Source organism: Tauraco erythrolophus, chromosome 12, assembly GCF_009769465.1.
Source record: "Tauraco erythrolophus isolate bTauEry1 chromosome 12, bTauEry1.pri, whole genome shotgun sequence".
Taxonomy (NCBI): Eukaryota; Metazoa; Chordata; class Aves; order Musophagiformes; family Musophagidae; genus Tauraco; species Tauraco erythrolophus.
The window spans coordinates 10,995,193-11,011,960 of NC_141476.1; the positions used below are offsets into that span (position 1 = coordinate 10,995,193).

Sequence of the window (16,768 nt, forward strand, 5' to 3'; positions counted from 1 at the left end):
AAAACAAAACCATATATATAACAGATGATGCAAGAAAAATGCACTTGGAGAATTGTAAGAGCATTTTCTAAACCAGTAAGACAGTCGTTTCAGGTGTCAAGACTTCTGCTTTAATAACTGTCATTATTTATTGATTTCTGCAATGCCTCGCTTCACTCGAATTCGCTTCCCACAATTATGAGTTATAGACTGACCTCGGGAATGCAGAAGTCTTTATGACCATGTGAACTACTCTCCACCACTGTTCACTAGATAACATTCTGCAGTTCCTAAAGGCAGGAGATTAAGTAGGTAACATTTCCTACAACCGTTCCGTATCTGTAGCAGAAGGCCTGCTATTTCAGTATCGTTTCCACAGATATCACTCACCTTGTAGTACCTCCAAACCAGAAGCTAGCTGGGGAGTGACAAAGTAAAGAGTTCATCTTTTGAAAGCAAGCCATTAATATACCCCAAAGTTCAGGTCCAAGTGGCAAAAGGGTAAAATGATATATGTACTAATGAATTAAGTACTGCCAAATCACATTTTAATAAAGAGGGGGGAAAAAAAGAACCAAAAGGGCACAAGTGCAGTCATGACGTAAAACAGCTTAGGTCTCCAGGAGATTTATTTTCATTTACTTACAGAAACTTATTTTTCCCAAGATGTGGGAAAATAATATTCTTGCCTAGAAGATAATTCAGTTCTTTAAATCATGGTTCTTGCTTATCTTTTTGCTCAGTTCAAGTAACTTGTCTGTAATAGGACAGCATATCATCTAAACTTTGGTAAAGTGGTTCCTGATTTTGCGTGTCACTGCTGTCAGCCTGCGCTGAAGGTGCCCCATCGTGGCCGCTGCAGCCACAGGCCTGCACTGGTGCTGGCACGTCTTGGGCACTGCAGCCACAGGCCTGCACTGCTGGTGGCACATCTTGGCTGCCGCAGCCACAGGCCTGCACGGGTGCTGGCACATCTTGGGCACTGCAGCCACAGGCCTGCATTGATGGTGGCACATCTTGGCCACTGCAGCCACAGGCCTGCACCCCGGGTGGCACATCTTGGGCGCTGCAGCCACAGGCCTGCATTGGCGGTGGCACATCCTGGGCACCGTAGCCGTAAGCCTGCATGGAAAATGGCATATCGTGAGCGCCGTAGCCATAGGCGTGCATGGGTGGCAGCATGCCTTGAGCGCCGTACCCATAAGCCTGCATTGGAAATGGTATATCATGAGTGCCATAGCCGTAAGCCTGCACGGATGACAGCATGTCTTGAGCCCCGTAGCCATAAGGCTGCATTGACGGCGGCACGCCGTGAGCACCATAGCCGTAAGCCTGTGCTGATGGCGGCATATCCTCATCGTCGCTGCTGCTGTCATCCTCCCCTGATGACGGCACATCCTGAGCGTCACTGCCACAGGCCCCTGTTGGTGCCAACTCATCTTGAACATTGCTGTTGAAAGCCTTTGCCGACGGTGGCACATCTTCAGTGCTGCTGCCGTTGGCCTGCACTGATGGCATCTGTTGGTTCTGTGCTGTCTCCGTTTCCAGTTTTTTAGAGGAGGTTTCGAGACTGTTCAAATTCTGACTTCTGTAATTATCATCTTTCTTTTGTCCCATAAAATAATCTGAAGGTGGTGCAAATTCTGGATCTCGCTCATCTCTCAGTTCTTCCTGTTTCTTTGACCATTGCCCAAACATCAATTCTGTTAGAAACAGGGAAAATGGCAGATTGAGTATAGATTTCAGGGTCTGAAGATCAGTCAGAAAGGAGGGAAAACAAATCAGCAAACAGAAGCAGCAGCTGTGTAAAGCCATTTGAAGTTACTTTTCCATCTAGTACTAGATTGCTGGCTAAACTGGCAGTCCACTTTCTTTACAGAGCAGAAACAAAAGCATTGAGCATTAAAGATAACCACCCTCCTCTATATAACTCATCCAAATCACTTTAAGATCCTTTGGCAATGTGGTCATTGGTTATGAAAAACAACTAATTAGTTAGGGGTGAATCAAAATACAAACCAATCAAAGCATTAAGAGCATTAAGAGAAGATGGAGATGATGACATTATCTCTAGTGGGCACAAGCAAAAACCAGTAACTTCTTTATTTCAACAGAAAAGGTAGATATTCTCATTACCGTGACAGCTGCTGATTTCTGATTAAACACAGTTCTGAAGTACTGCAATGGAATGGCAGCTCAAGATCACCACACTTTGAAAGATATCCCCAAAACCTATTCCAAAGATGTCTCCCAAATCTACTCTCTAAAAGAACCAGTAAAATTCTTTTCAGTATTCATTTCTATCGAGACTTCTGTAAGAAATGAAGCAGAAGATTTTGTTACAGAAGGGTTACACGTTTGTCTGATGTAGCAAAAGAGAGTCCCAATCAGAGCAGGACTTCTTCCTTTGCTTTGGTAAAAATATAAAAAAATATGAAATAGTAAGGAGGAAAGCATCTAAGAGAGTGAGGAGTTTTGTTTCTCCCTTCTTATACCAATTTAGATGCTTGTGTTACATTTATGTTCACTGAGCCACAGTTATTTTAGTTCACATTTTAGAGTAAGCTGTCCTCTGCTTTCTGAGTGTAGTATTTGTTGCACAGTACAGTGCTGCTTGCGTGTCAGTCAGACAATAGCATTGCTCAGAGGTAGGAAAAAAACAGTGCCGAGCAGGATAAAGATTTAACAGATGGGACCTGAAAGTTTTGGTTTTTAATGGAATCACAGTTTCCCCTCACAAGGATGTTCATTAACTGAACATAAAGAGAGAGCGAAAAGTAAAAAGAAGCTGGTAATAACAGTATTGCACAGAACAGGAGTGCTGCTCTTGTAGGAGTACTAACGAGTGTGGAAATTTATGTGCTTTGCCTATTCCTTGTTTGCTTTTACTCAGAAATCAGGCATCAGACTACAAGAGTGTGCATGAGCTTAGATAACTTGTGCAAAATGAGCTACTGGGTTTGGGAAGGATCTAGAAGACATCAGTCACTTGAGGTTGTGACAAGGAAGATGCCTCAAGACAGGATGCTGGCACTGAAGTGGTCTCTGCTTGCATCACTCCTTAGTATTGCCCTGTACTTGTTTCAGGGTAATACACCCTGCCATCACGTGGAACAAACTGCGGAAATACATCGATGAACGATCACGCTGAAAGACACTACATCTTAAGAGCTATAAAATCTGTCAGTCTCTCTGGATCATACAGAGATGGAATACCTCATATAGAAGAAAAAATTTTGGGCACATTATAGCAGCTACTGACACTAAGGCAAACCTTGTCAACCACTGCACTGGACACCAGACAGTCATCAATGCAAAGGCAGAAAGTATTTAATTGCAAGTCAGTCTTACCGTACTTTGTCACGAAATAGAAATGAAAACCGCAGTGTGCACACTGCTTCCAAACAATGTTTCTGAATGTTCATTTCCTTACCTTTGCCTTTATCCCACTCTCGGACATAAGGCACGCCAGGCTTTGTATCTCTTCTCTCCTGGATGACAACCTCTACCTTTCTACTTGCTGCAGTAACTCTCGGAGCTTCCGGTTCAGCAGTATCACCTTTCACCTCTATGTGACAGAAAGAGAGAGTAGTTTTCGTTAGTAATGGGATAAAATCTGCATGAACTTCATAGGAGGAATAGGCAGCAGGAGTTATTTGCATTTATAGAGCTCATACTAGTGATCTAATTTCATTCTAACAATGAAATGCATCTGAGTAGGGAGGTGATTTTTTTAATTACTGCATATTATTTCAGAAAAGGTAACGGGTAAGCCAGATAATCAGGAAGCGTATCTGCCAAGAGACACTTCATTAGCTTTCTAGTTGCATCAAAAAGACTGCTGAAAATCTATTGCTTAATAACCCAAAAAGGGATGTGCTGAGTGTTACACCAAAGCCAGAAAATTAGGTAAAAATAAGAACATTAGCATGTTATCTCTGTTTCATTTACTGGAGAAAACAATTTGCATTCTTATTCTTCCGAACAACAGTAACAGTTGGCAGTGACACATTATTGTTCTTAGTTTCCAGAACACTTCACAGTTAATCACTTCCATGGAATTCTGACACAGTGAAATATTAGCTACATTTTACAGCAGGAGACAGACAGTACAAGTGACTAGTGGTGTCATAAGGGAGACAGTGCAGAGATGGGATTAGAACTCGAATTCATCAGCCTAAATCCTAAAGTCAGCTGTCTGTCCAATTTACAGACTGCACTGAAACTGTAGCTGTGTATATTATATGATCTCAAAATTAACTTGTTACTAGTTTTTATTCTACTTCATCCTAAAGAAATGAAAAGCCAGAAAAATTGCAGCAGCTCTAACATCAATTTGCATAATTAACTCAAGTAATTCCTGCTGTCAGGTGATACAATCTACATATCACATTTCTACTTGTATTATTAAGCTATTTCTGGCATGGTTTTGTATCTACACACAATTATATGAACTCTCACTATCTTAACAGTTATAGTAATTGTATATATAGAATACCAAATACCAATATATTGAATGTCCAAACCTACATCAATTAGAGTATGCCTGTCCACCGCTCAAGTAAAAGATGAAATAGCAAGTGTTTCACTTAAAAAGGCACATCATACCTCCATTCTCCAATTTTTCTGCCTCTTCCTCTAATCCAGCTTCCCTTAACTTCTTAATCTTCCGTGCTCGAAGTTTAGACAGCCTTGCATCTAGAGCTGCCTTTCTTTTTTCTTTTAACTGTTCACGTTTAGTTCTCTGATCGAGTGTCTTAACAGCAAAGAAAAATACAAATTAATCTTCCTTTGTTATTATAATCAACTACAAATCTTCCTTCACTAAACAACTAAACACAATCCTTATCAAGTACCACTTTTCAACAGGGAACGGAGGCCAAATTTTTTTTGAGTCAGCTGCAGGCATCACCTAGTATGAGACTTACACAACAAATCAAAGACAGTGACCACTGAAACTAGGATGCCCTCATACCCCAGTTTGCTCTTTAAACTCATACCTGCTCTCTTAGCATATCCAGTGTTGCCCGTTGTTTATTCCTAAGTTCTTTGTCACGAGAAAAGGCAAAGTAACCAACACCAAGCTGTCTGGCCTCTGAAAAGAAGAAAATCAATAAATTTAAGTTTATAATTGACAGTAACTACAAGCACCACGCACTCTGCTTTCAGGCACTGAATTACTCCCAACAACACACACCACATTAGTTTCAGATGGCTAAAAACAGGCTTGTTTTAGGTGATGCATGAGGTGAAGCTTTCTGAAGGAGAACACAGGAGGAGGTAATGAAATTTTAAAAATATATTTGAGAAAAATACAATTTGAGGAAAAATAAATCTAGATTTCTGTACCAGTAATTTGAACGGTTATTACACGTGTGACTTAACACAAACCTACACTTTGCCATAAAGGCACAAGAAGTAACTTTCCCTTGCTTCCTCTAAAACGAATCTCTTCAGTGATATAAAGATAAGTGATCTAAAGTATGGAAGTATACCATTTTCTCGAATGTCCTCATAATGTATGGGTCCCATGGGTTTTCTGAGGGCTTCTTCTTCTTCTTTTTCCCACTGCTGCCTCTGAAGTTCTCTTCTCATGTCTTCAGATAACAGAGTATTCCCATCAGGACCTTGTCTGATTAAAAAAAAAAAAAAAAGTTGGACATTACAGAGCAGAACTTACCACTTTTATGGTATCAAACAGTGAAAGTATAATTTGGTCTGATCCACTATTGCAGTTTTTACAAAACATAGACCATTGCAGGCACCATTTAGTGATGCAACATTGATGACTGGGGTACAGGGTGAAGACAGAAATACAAAACTACCTCTGGAACAAGGTACTAGTAGAACATGTTACTAAAAGACTTACACAAAATCATATCCTTTCTCAGAGACTTTATGAAGTCATTATCAAATCACAGAATGGGAGATGAATAATCACTTTTATTGGCATCTGTTGGGATTCTAGCAATCACATATAGAAACATTTCAGGTTTAACATAAGAAAATGAAAGGTGTTTGAAATAACAAAAAGCTAGCCGTTAATTTACCCTAGAAGTCCACGCCAAATATTAATGCCCAACGTGGGAAATATTTTTGTTTTCCCAAGAGAAGCAGCAGGATCTTTTTCTGTGTTTGCTGACTGACTGTCATCCGTATCAATGCAGAGACTGCAATTTCAAAGCTCTCATATTCGCTATCTTATGTTTAAAATACAGAGAACACACTAATGAGTTGTTAGTGTGAAAGAATTTTCACTTTGTCAACAGGAAGGGCTCAGTTGAGGTGCCTTTAGATTATTTTCTGAAAACAATTCTCAGTGCTGCCGTAACAACTTTAACGGAAGAGCCGTTAAACAGCTGTTTAACAGAAGAGCAAAACCAAACAAATGGAGATCTAACAAATGCACTTTGGATGTCATGATGAATTTGGAATTGCTAAAAGACTATCATCAGTTTCCAAGTTAAACAGAACCAGGAACGACATCTCTGGCATTTTCTGGAAAGTGTAATAAAATACAATTTCCTTACAAGGACCACAGTTTTAAAAGATGCATCAAATATTTGAGAGATTTCTAAATCAATTTATTAGAACTTTTCTCTGCAAACTGTGCTCTGTAAGGGATGTTTTAGATTTAGTCAGCATTTACGTCAAGAAATGTCCCTTAGTAGTTAATTAAAAAATTCATTTGGGCTTTTATTTGACATCCATGGTTTCCATTCTGTTGTAATTGAAAACCAGTACACCAGCCATGTATTTCAAGTGGTCAGCTGCCAAGGTGAAATCAACTACAAGGCTTGGAATATTATATGAATTTATAATAGGAATTCTTGATAAAATCAGTCATGCACAATTTCTCTTTAGCTACTCTGTCTATTTTTTAAGGTGCAATGTCATAACCAGCAGAAGTCTGTCTAAAGTAAATCTAGAGAGAGCAGTAGCATCAACAATTCTGGATTGTGAATGGGGTAACAAAGCACAGCCTCTCTTCATTCTCATTAAAAATATGTACGTCAAATGCTGCAAGGAACATGCACTTCCACTAGAGAAACCACACCTTTTCCCTTGAAGTTCCTGATCCATTTTAAGGAGACTTGGCAAATCCTTCTTCATACAGCGTCTAGATCGGCCCAAGAAATCAACATAATCAACCCTGTAAGGAAAACAAAGGAAGTTTGATGCAGAACTTCTATTTACAGGTTTACAGAACTCTTCACCAGAAGACAGAAGCAGTGACACTTTCCACAGAGTATTCATCACCTCTCAATCTCTCCACGTGGGACAGTTGCTTCTACCTTTCAATTCACAGACTCGCAGGTTAAGAGGATAATTCTGGACATTTACTCAATCTCCCTTTGAGCTGGCTATTTGCCTTGGCTCAAAGGTGTTAAAAAATATTCAGAAGTTACAATGCCACGTAATTTTCATACCAAAATAAAACTAAGCCTAGTACTTGTGTCCCATGGTGAAAATAATGATGGGCATTGACTCCTTGTGGATATGAAATTGCTACAATAGATTTCAATTATTAGTCTAAAACTCATTTAGAATAGGCTGATAGTGTTCACTCAACCAGCATTAACAAAGGCTGACTAAAACGCAAGCAAAATGTTCCTCTGCAGCACACGTTGTGTTACTCAACTCTTTATCGTACCGAACACCTAATTTACAGCTGTTGAACAAGCTGTTAAGAGCTATACTTATTGTCCTGTAATGCTAGAAAGTTCTTTAGCAGCAAGCTGCCTCAATTATCCCATTCTAAATAATTAACATTACATCTGAAAAGTATGACTGCTAGTCTAGTTCCCAAAAGCCAAACTTCTAAAGATCCGTGCTTTTAGTAAAGTTTTTTACATGATTTCTAGGGATATCTACAGCTTAGTATGTGCTAAGTGCCCTTTGGTTTTAAATTATAATGTAACATCAGTAGAAAAAAAAGTCTGCATTCTCTACAGTAAAGATGTAACTATGGCTGTAGAATAATTAGCATTAATTATGCGAGCACCCAAATATCCTCATCCAGCCATGGCCTCACTGGGGTGGAGAATATATTAATGACAACATGTTGCTGAAGTGAGATGTAGGCAAGGACAGGAATGCACCACGTGAACAGTGAAACATATCAGTTTAAATTTCTGATGCTTTACAGTGATGAGAACACGAAGCAGTGTGAGCCCATCACTGCATCACTGATAGTTTCGTCCTGAATTTCAGTGAGATGCTGGTAACAGGTATTTCTGCCTTTCCAATCTCGCAGTCTTCTGGTACTCTGCTGGATTAATTCTCCCAGTTTATTCCAAAATACTACATTGTAAATCTTATCTTGGCCTAATCAACTGTAGAACGACGGTGCTCTTCTTCATATCGGTTACTGCTGTTTTAAACTGACTACCAGAAGTAAAATCCCTGTTCCATAAGCATTTTAAACAAATGGGAAAGGAAAATGTTTAGTCAGTCTGGTTTCATAATCCTTCCTAATGTCTTGGATGAAAAACTAATGGTTACCTGGGACATCACAGAAAACTGTCACAGACTATTTGCTGTGCTACAGTTAAACAGCGGAAGAAATGCTGGAAAATCGTGTTCTTTTTCCAATTGGAGTTTCTCTCCTTTAAGAGGAGATCACACAACAAAAACAACTGCTCATTTTATAAGTCACACGCAATTAGAGAAGGGAAGGTGGATACAATAAACCCCCAAGTTTTGATAAAGTACGTTTCAATTCAAAACATCAAAGCATAAAAACCTATCAAACTGTGATCAAAACTCCCATAAACTATGCAAGAAGATACGCGAGGATATGACAATGTCTCACTTATTACAACGTCTCACAATCATTTCCCTGATTGGTATTTCTCAAAATTCTGAATGTAGATTCTCTTGCAGTGTTACCTACACAGAAAGCAAACATGAGACTGTCTTTTAATGAGACGTGAAGCAAAAGAATGTTACCACCTCTTCTCAGTGCGTCGTGTTAACCAAAAAAAAGGTGCCACTCCACATACTTGGGAGAATAAAATTATTTTCTCATGCAGTATTCAAGAAACAGACCAGTCAGGACAGCTTAGCCCAGTTAGTACCAACCATTCTTCATCTGGGTCCTCGGGCGGTGGTATTTCCATTTCAGGTTGAGTTTCCTCATCATCTGTCTCTCTCTCTAAAGCCTTTCTAGCAGCTTCACTCTGACACAGTTCCTGTATTTCGTGCTGTTTGTCTATGATCTTCTGAGTGAAATCCACTAGGTACAAATCTTCAGTTTCTTCATCTAAGGCAGAAAATCAATTCTTAGAGAACAGCCATGAAAAGAACAAAACTGAGCACAAAATCAATACAAACCAGCCAAAATCAGCTTTTCAGCTGCCAGCAATGCCCTTGACCACACTACTGGGGAACATTTAAATCTCATTCAGTGCCAAACAAACCTGGAGCTATAAATTGGCTCCACAGTGATAACCTCCATTTCTGAATGGAAGTTTTAGGGTATTTTACAGCAATTAATTGTTTGTGTACAATACAGAATAGGTTGCAGTCTTTGCACTAAAATCTTCTCTGCTTGTTAACTATTTCAGAAGTATCGGGTTTGTTATGTAACACTTCAAATACTTTTTTTGATGCTTAACATTTGGTATGTGTGCAGTAGTTAAGCAGTCGCAGAGTACTTTTTAGAAAAGTAGAGAAAAGCAGTGGGGTTATATGTGGCAAAGATGGACACGAGTAAAGGAAACACTAGAGATGAATTGCAAGGAGATTTGGATTCTATTTTAATCATTACTTCTTGCAAGGGACTGAATGTGTGAGACAAGTAAGGGACAGATTAGAATTCTCTAACTCTATTAGATGCATCCCTGGCATTCACATATGGACCAGCCAGACTCCCCCCCGATCCTCTTCTCTTCAAAAAGGTCCAGGAATTAGAATGCAAGACAGAAAATCAGCAATACAATCCAAAGACTGCCTAGTGAAAAACAAATTAATTTTGTTTTTCTAAGATTCTATATTGAAAAACCAGAATATATTCCACCCACTTAATGAATGAGTGAAACAAGCCCATGGTGCCTTACTAGGACAGGCTGTCCTTCAAAAAGTGGTTTTATATTCTCTAGTACCTGTATTTTTTCTCCCTTTCAAAACAGAATAACCCATGTCAATCACTTGGTATAGTAACTCCAAAAAAAATTTCCTATATAAGAAGACAAGCAGTGAACTCATAGTGTAGATGCTGTGAATCACCAGATAGTCAGAAATATCAACTTTTAGGGTGAACTTTATAAACTAATTTTATATACACATATATACACACACGCATGTATATAGATAAAATACTCATTTTAGACTAGTTTTGTTTACCTGGAAAGTCACCTTTTGTCATTTTCTCATACAGCTTTGCTTTCTCTTCTAGTTTCTTTCTAAAAAAAGAAAAAAAAATAACATTGCAATCTCAACAATTCCAAATAGAGTTCAAAATGACTGATTAGCCTTAGATAAATGGAACAAGAAAATACCAGGACTGCTTGAAATATTTACTAGAAGTGGATTTATGCCTGGTTTTTGTTTTGAACCATAACTGACATTTCTGAAGATACATAGATATTCAGAGTTTATACTGAATATAATTTTAGTGAAGTTACAGAATTAATCATAAGTGTAATTTGTCAAGTAGGCAGGAACATGATGTAACAAGTATTCTACCTCTATCTAACTACTACGATCTGTCAGATAAACTGGAAGCTGGACCATTATTTGCAGGTATGAGATACTGAAATACTGTTTTACAGAAAAAGAAAAAAAAAAAAAAGATAGCTATAACATGGAGTTACACTTAGTCTTAGAAACTGAAGAGAAAACCTTAGCTGATTTCTGGGATGGTACAAAACATTTTGTCGTGGTTTAGGCCGGCTGGCAACTAAACACCACACAATCGCTCGCTCACCCTCCCCCACCCCCAGGGAATGGGGAAGAGAATTAAAGGGGTGAAGGGACAGAGACCTGTGGGTTGAGATAAGAACAATCTAATACTACTGCTACTACTGCTATATGAATATATACAATGACAATAATATACACAAACAAGTGATGCGCAGTGTAATTGCTCACCACCCAGTGACCAAGGCCCATCCCGTCCCAGACTAATGATCCCAAAACAGTTAAGTTCCAACACTGCAATCCCGGACCAGCGAGAGGCCCAAAAACAGAGTGAGAGAGAGAGAGAGAGAGAGAGAGAGAGAGAGAGAGAGTGCACTCCGAGAGTCAGAGTCCTTGGAAGAGCAAAGGCTTTTCTTTCCAGTTAACCCTCATTTTTATACTGGGCATGCTGTCGCATGATATGGAATATTTCATTGGCCAATTTGTCCCTCAATCCCAAGTCTAAGTGCAAATCCTAAGGGGAGTTGTGGACCCTGTGTCCCGACCATGCTCCCCCCCAACGTGTTGTGCTCCTGCACACTGGCAAGAACATGGCAAGATGAAAAGTCCTCAATGTCTCAGCACCAACTATAAACATCAGTGCCTTGTCAACATTCTTCTCATAACAAATCCCAGACTAAAACCAAACCACAGAGCTCTTCTAGCTGCTAAAAAGAAGAACTAACTCTGTCCCAGCTGAAACCATGACACAATTTTGAAGAGCTAGAAACATACATCTTATTGTACATCTAACCCATTTAGAAGATAAGTCAAATCCTGCAAAAAAGTGTCATTTTCTGTCAAGTCCAAGGAACACTTTGCTGTAGAATTCTGACGTATGGCTGCCCTGGCTTTTAATTCTGGAGATGACTTTCAAAAATCAGTAACCTGACAGACAGCTATGATAATGTGAGGGCAGACATCCCTAGAGCACGAGACTGCTGGGATGCAGTTTTTATGTTACTGGTAAAAAGCATGGAAGTGATGCTGGTCTTACCAGCTGGTCTGATGAGAACTGCTGGTCCAAAACGTGCATAACTTGCTTTATGTGCTTTCCTAAACACTGAAACACAAGTTCTACAATGCATGGCTTTCTTGCAGAGCCTAAGAGTTACCTTGATTTATCTAATACATGGTCCTCTTCTGCCTTCTGCTCAACGTCCTTCTCAGCTCGATTTGCAACTCCTGCGTTTTGTTTGTTCCAGATGCTTGGTTTCTGTGGAGTACAATTGTGTTCAACAAACAAACCAATAAATAAAAATACTGAAACGATAACGATTAAAAAGTATTTCAACTTCATAATGCAAACTTTGGAGATCAATCATGAAAGACTTTGTAAATAACAGCTTAAGGGTGTTTCACCTGAGACTACACCTACTGTGCTGTAGATGCAGCAGGTATGTCCTGAAACTACACAGACTGCAGTACGATGTAATAATTAAGGACAGGCTGAGAAAGGGAAAAAAAAAGCACTCAGAAATCAGACAAAATCTATTCTGGCAAAGATTTTAAAGTTAAAAAAACTAGTAAGAATCATCTTGCTGATTACTAAATTAAGAACAAAGCTCTAAATTGTTTCTGTTTTCTCTTACCTTTGTTCTAGGTATCAAATACAAACAGTTTGCCTGTTTACAGCATAGCACTGTAAATGCTGCATGTTCTTCAAATATGGCAGCAATGCTGTATTCCACTACTGGAAAGCCACAGAGTGAACAGAAACCAATGTGCAGGAAAGAGTAAAATGTTAGTAATTATGTATTCATTATTATATACTGTGATACAGAGGAACAGATAGCAGAGCATTTATCAAGAAAATTCAGTGATTCTGGAAGAGTCTCTCATCCTTCGTCCTCAAGGGAACCATAAAAAATCTTGGAGAAAAAAATCTCTTTACCTATGGTTACAAAAGCTGTGGCTCCCTGGGGAATGAAGATTAAGAGATGATTTAGATGGGCATAAGCAGGAGATAAGTTTTCTGCTGTGCACAAGAATCTCACCTGGAAGAGAGCTGACAGAAATCTAAAGAACATAGAATCACAGAACATCCTCATCATGTAGATTTTACATCTGAACAGCAACACAGCTCCGAGTATTTATTTATTTAGATTTGAATATGAACTTCTGTACTCTCAGGAGAAAGAATGACAAAAACAACAATGGAAAAATATTTCTACCTTATTAGAAGTTTTGGGCTTTGCAAAGATGCCAGCATCTTTCAGCAGCTTTTCTTTCTTGAATTCTTCTTGCTTTCGGAAGAGTTCTGCTTTGAGATCTACCAACTACATCAACAACGAAATAAACAAATGAATAACCAAGACATGTCATGCAAATACATCAGTTACTGCAATAAAGTAACAACTGCATTTTGCATTTCTAGTAAAACAATCTGGCATTTACAATTATATTTATACTATATTTATATTTTACAGTTATATTTGATTGCATTTTTATGTGGGACTTCGAAGCACTGATCCAATCACAAAGAGCACACTTAAGTTTACAGCAAACAATATAAAAAACCCCACAGAATGCAAATCACGATTAAGGATTTAAAAAGACCCCAAGGATATCCTTGATCCTTTGATACCTAATGGGAATATGAGAGACATAATTCCATACAGATTTTACCAGCCTCCTGATGGCAAACAAACAGGGAAAGACTAATGAAATAACACTACTGAATTTGAAAAGGAAACTTTTAACCATTAGATAATGAATAAAATTCTGTCTCGGAAAAGAAAAGATAAAAATTTGCTTTCATAAAATATATATACTTTCCTACTGTTCCATGTACTATTTATATAGTTTCAGATTTTCTTTTTTTTTTTTTTTTTAATGAATATGTAAGTAGCACTGTCATCTATGACCAATGCCCATCTCATTTTTTCTTAGGAAACATCAGCAGCAGGAGTACTGTTGTGAAATTACACTAATAAACCCAGTCTGGAGGAGAAGGATATTGTGCTACTCTCCCTGCAAGTCCCACACAAGACAAATGTCATAGATGTATCAGGAAAGTGGAAGAAGGGGTATTAGTATTTGTTCCAAACACTAAAGCATTTGCTTTTCAGGTCCCTGTAGCAATGATGTAGAGTGCCGTAAATTAACCCTTCCTCCCCCTCCCCAAATGCTTAGAAGTGATCACCCAAAAATTCAACGTTAATGTTTCATATGCCAAAACCCACAGTTTACATTCAGTGTTTATTTGGAGAAATGAAGTGTCTGTCAGCAGTTTCTTGTTAATAGCCTCCTGGAGGAGACTGAGGGGGGACCTCATTAATGTTCATAAATATGTAAAGGGTGACTGCCATGAGGACGGAGCCAGGCTCTTCTCACTGGCATCCAATGATAGGACAAGGGGAAATGGATATAAGCTGGAACATAGGAGGTTCCACTTAAACATGAGGAAGAACTTCTTCCCAGTAAGGGTAACAGAACACTGGAACAGGCTGCCCAGAGAGGTTGTGGAGTCTCCTTCTCTGGTGATGTTCCAAACCCGCCTGGACACGTTCTTGTGTGATCTGACCTAGGCAGTCCTGCTCCGGCAGGGGGATTGTACTGGATGATCCTTTGAGGTCCCTTCCAAGCCCTGACATTCTGTGATTCCGTGGAGCGCGGGGCGGCAGGGCCCCTCGCTGTCCCTAAGGGCGGGAGGTCCCTTTCCCGAGCCATGGGGCTCCTGTTGCTTGGAAAACAACCAGGGGATAAACTCGCATTTCCGCCTCATGCCCTGATTTTATCCCTACATCAGGAACGAGGGCAAATCCAGCTCCAGCACAGCGAGAATAACGTCCGCTTGGTGAGGAAGGCGAACGGGCTACAACCCTCGCCCCCCAACATCCCACGAAACCAGACGCGACGTCAGAACGCGTGACGCACCGCGTTACAACACGACCGTTTACGTCAGGATGTGCTTTCATGAGGATGCGTTTCAGCGGGCTGGAGTCCAGCCGAGGCGGCAGAAAACACGCCCCGGTGTGCAGTTTTCCCTGGAAGCGGCTCGCCCCGTGCCGGCCGGGCCCGCCGCGGGAGCCCCGCAGCTGCGGGTAACGGCACGCCTGGCCGCCCCCACACCCTTACGAGCCGAGCGACAGGCCCTCCCGGGGCGGCGGAAGGGCTTCTTGCCGGCCGCGGCCAAGTTCAGTCACTCACCGAGGACGCGGCCACATCCAGCGGCTTCTTCCTGCGGTCCATGGCGGCCTCGCTCCTCCAGCAACCGCCCCCACCCACCGCCTTCCGCCCCGCTTGGCGGCTTTACCGTAAAGCGCACCGAAAGCGCGGCGCTATTGCGACAGCGCCGTTGAGGGCGGGCGGCCGCTTTCCTGCCGCCATGTTGGGGAGGTCAGGGAGGGCGGGGAGCTGGGCCCGTGGCCTTGCGGCACCGCCAACCTGGAGCTGGCCTCTCGCTGTGGCCGCAGGGCAGCCCGCGAGCGAGCCTCGCCCAGCGCGGTGCGGCTCGGTGGCGGCTCTCCCTGCCCGTGGCTTCTCGGGCTGTGCCCCGGCTGTGTGCGAAAATGTCGCTCCTGGCAGGTGGAGGCCAAACTCCACGGGTCCCCTCTGGGAAATGGCCGTGTGTGGCCGGGTCTGGAGCTGCCAGTGGGAGTGGGGTGGAGTGCTCTGCTGGGGGGTGGCCATGGTGGCTGGAAATTAAATAGGGCTTGTCAGGAAAGCACGAGAGCCTGGAGCTGGGTTTGGGGATAAACGAAGAAGTACATGGTTGAAATTTGGTATCAACAGGAGGAAAAAAAAAATAATAAAAATCTCTGTCCTGGCTTAGCTGATACACGAATGCTAGGGAGATGAGACCTGAAGTGCTGCCTGGAGCTGGAGACACCCATGGCCTTCAACACTAGGCTGGGTTTACCCCTGTGACCATTGCCCTCTGGGCAGCCTTGTTGAAGCCATGTGCTTGGGATGAAGTGCTGTGGCTGTCCTGCTGTCCGTGGCCCTCTGCCTGCATGGATCAGTGCAGAGGAAGGTGGGAGTTACTGAGTCACAGCTTTGCAGGACTGACAAGCATCGTCCCTAATTCCCAAATATGAACCCGCCTACATGCACTGGAGCCACCTCTGTAACCTCAGAGATGTGCACAGGTGGTGCTTGGGGAGCGAGTTTCAGCCTTTTTCTTATACTGGGTAGCTCATTGTGTTCTTTATCATCCACATGAAGAAAAAGGACTGTCTGATAGGTTTTAATTCAAAGTGATTCTGAAGATCATAATTATCTGGAGTTATAAGAGGAAGCTGCCTTTCACTTGTCTTTAATAAAGTAGAAAAATATAAGGTGCTCCGATGTTGTTGCTTGGCAATGTGACAGCTGATAGAAGCATCAGATACAGTTCTTTTGATTTTTGAAATGCACTGCTTTTGTGTCTGGGAAGCTGGGTCAGGCCCACATTTAAATAGTTTATGGACACAGAATTGCAAAGCTGACAGAGATACTTGGTTTCTAAGTAAGCTACCCCTGCATTCCAGGGAGCGTGAAGTGTGCAATTTGGAAGAGTGGTTTCTAGCCCTAGCGAAGCTGTCTTGCTTTTGGCGCTTTAAAAGAAGAACGAGAAATGGTGGGAGACAATGGATGCAGAAGATTGCAGGTCATATTAGAGCCATAAGGTTTACTATTTTAATCTGCGATGGAAGAAATGAGCATTACTGAAAAATAGGACAAAGGAATGAGAACATCTGCCCTGTTCTAATTAAATCTCGCTTCAACAAATCATGCATTGTTGCCTGTTCAAACCTCACCTAGTGACAACACTGAGAAGGAAGAGCAGCCCAAACTGAGCCCAGGGCTGGTTCTGACTAATTCCCACCTTTTATTTGGAGGCAGTGTCTGTGTGAGGGCACATTTCCTCCTTGAAGTGCATTAATTCTTCTCCAAATTGCTC

The 16,768-nt window shown here is 41.2% G+C and overlaps 1 protein-coding gene across 1 annotated transcript; it reads right to left on the reverse strand.

Moving 5' to 3' along the window:
- Positions 1-571: 571 nt before the first annotated feature.
- Positions 572-15,096, reverse strand: CCDC174 (coiled-coil domain containing 174). Its single transcript, XM_086618920.1, has 11 exons — positions 15,034-15,096; positions 13,056-13,160; positions 11,997-12,097; positions 10,327-10,385; positions 9,064-9,244; positions 7,037-7,132; positions 5,475-5,611; positions 4,980-5,074; positions 4,588-4,735; positions 3,413-3,547; positions 572-1,682 (listed from the first exon to the last, which is right to left on the reverse strand). The coding sequence occupies exons 1-11, from the start codon at positions 15,073-15,075 to the stop codon at positions 724-726; spliced, it is 2,058 nt and encodes a 685-aa protein (XP_086475046.1). The 5' UTR covers positions 15,076-15,096; the 3' UTR covers positions 572-723.
- Between the last annotated feature and the right edge of the window lie 1,672 nt (positions 15,097-16,768).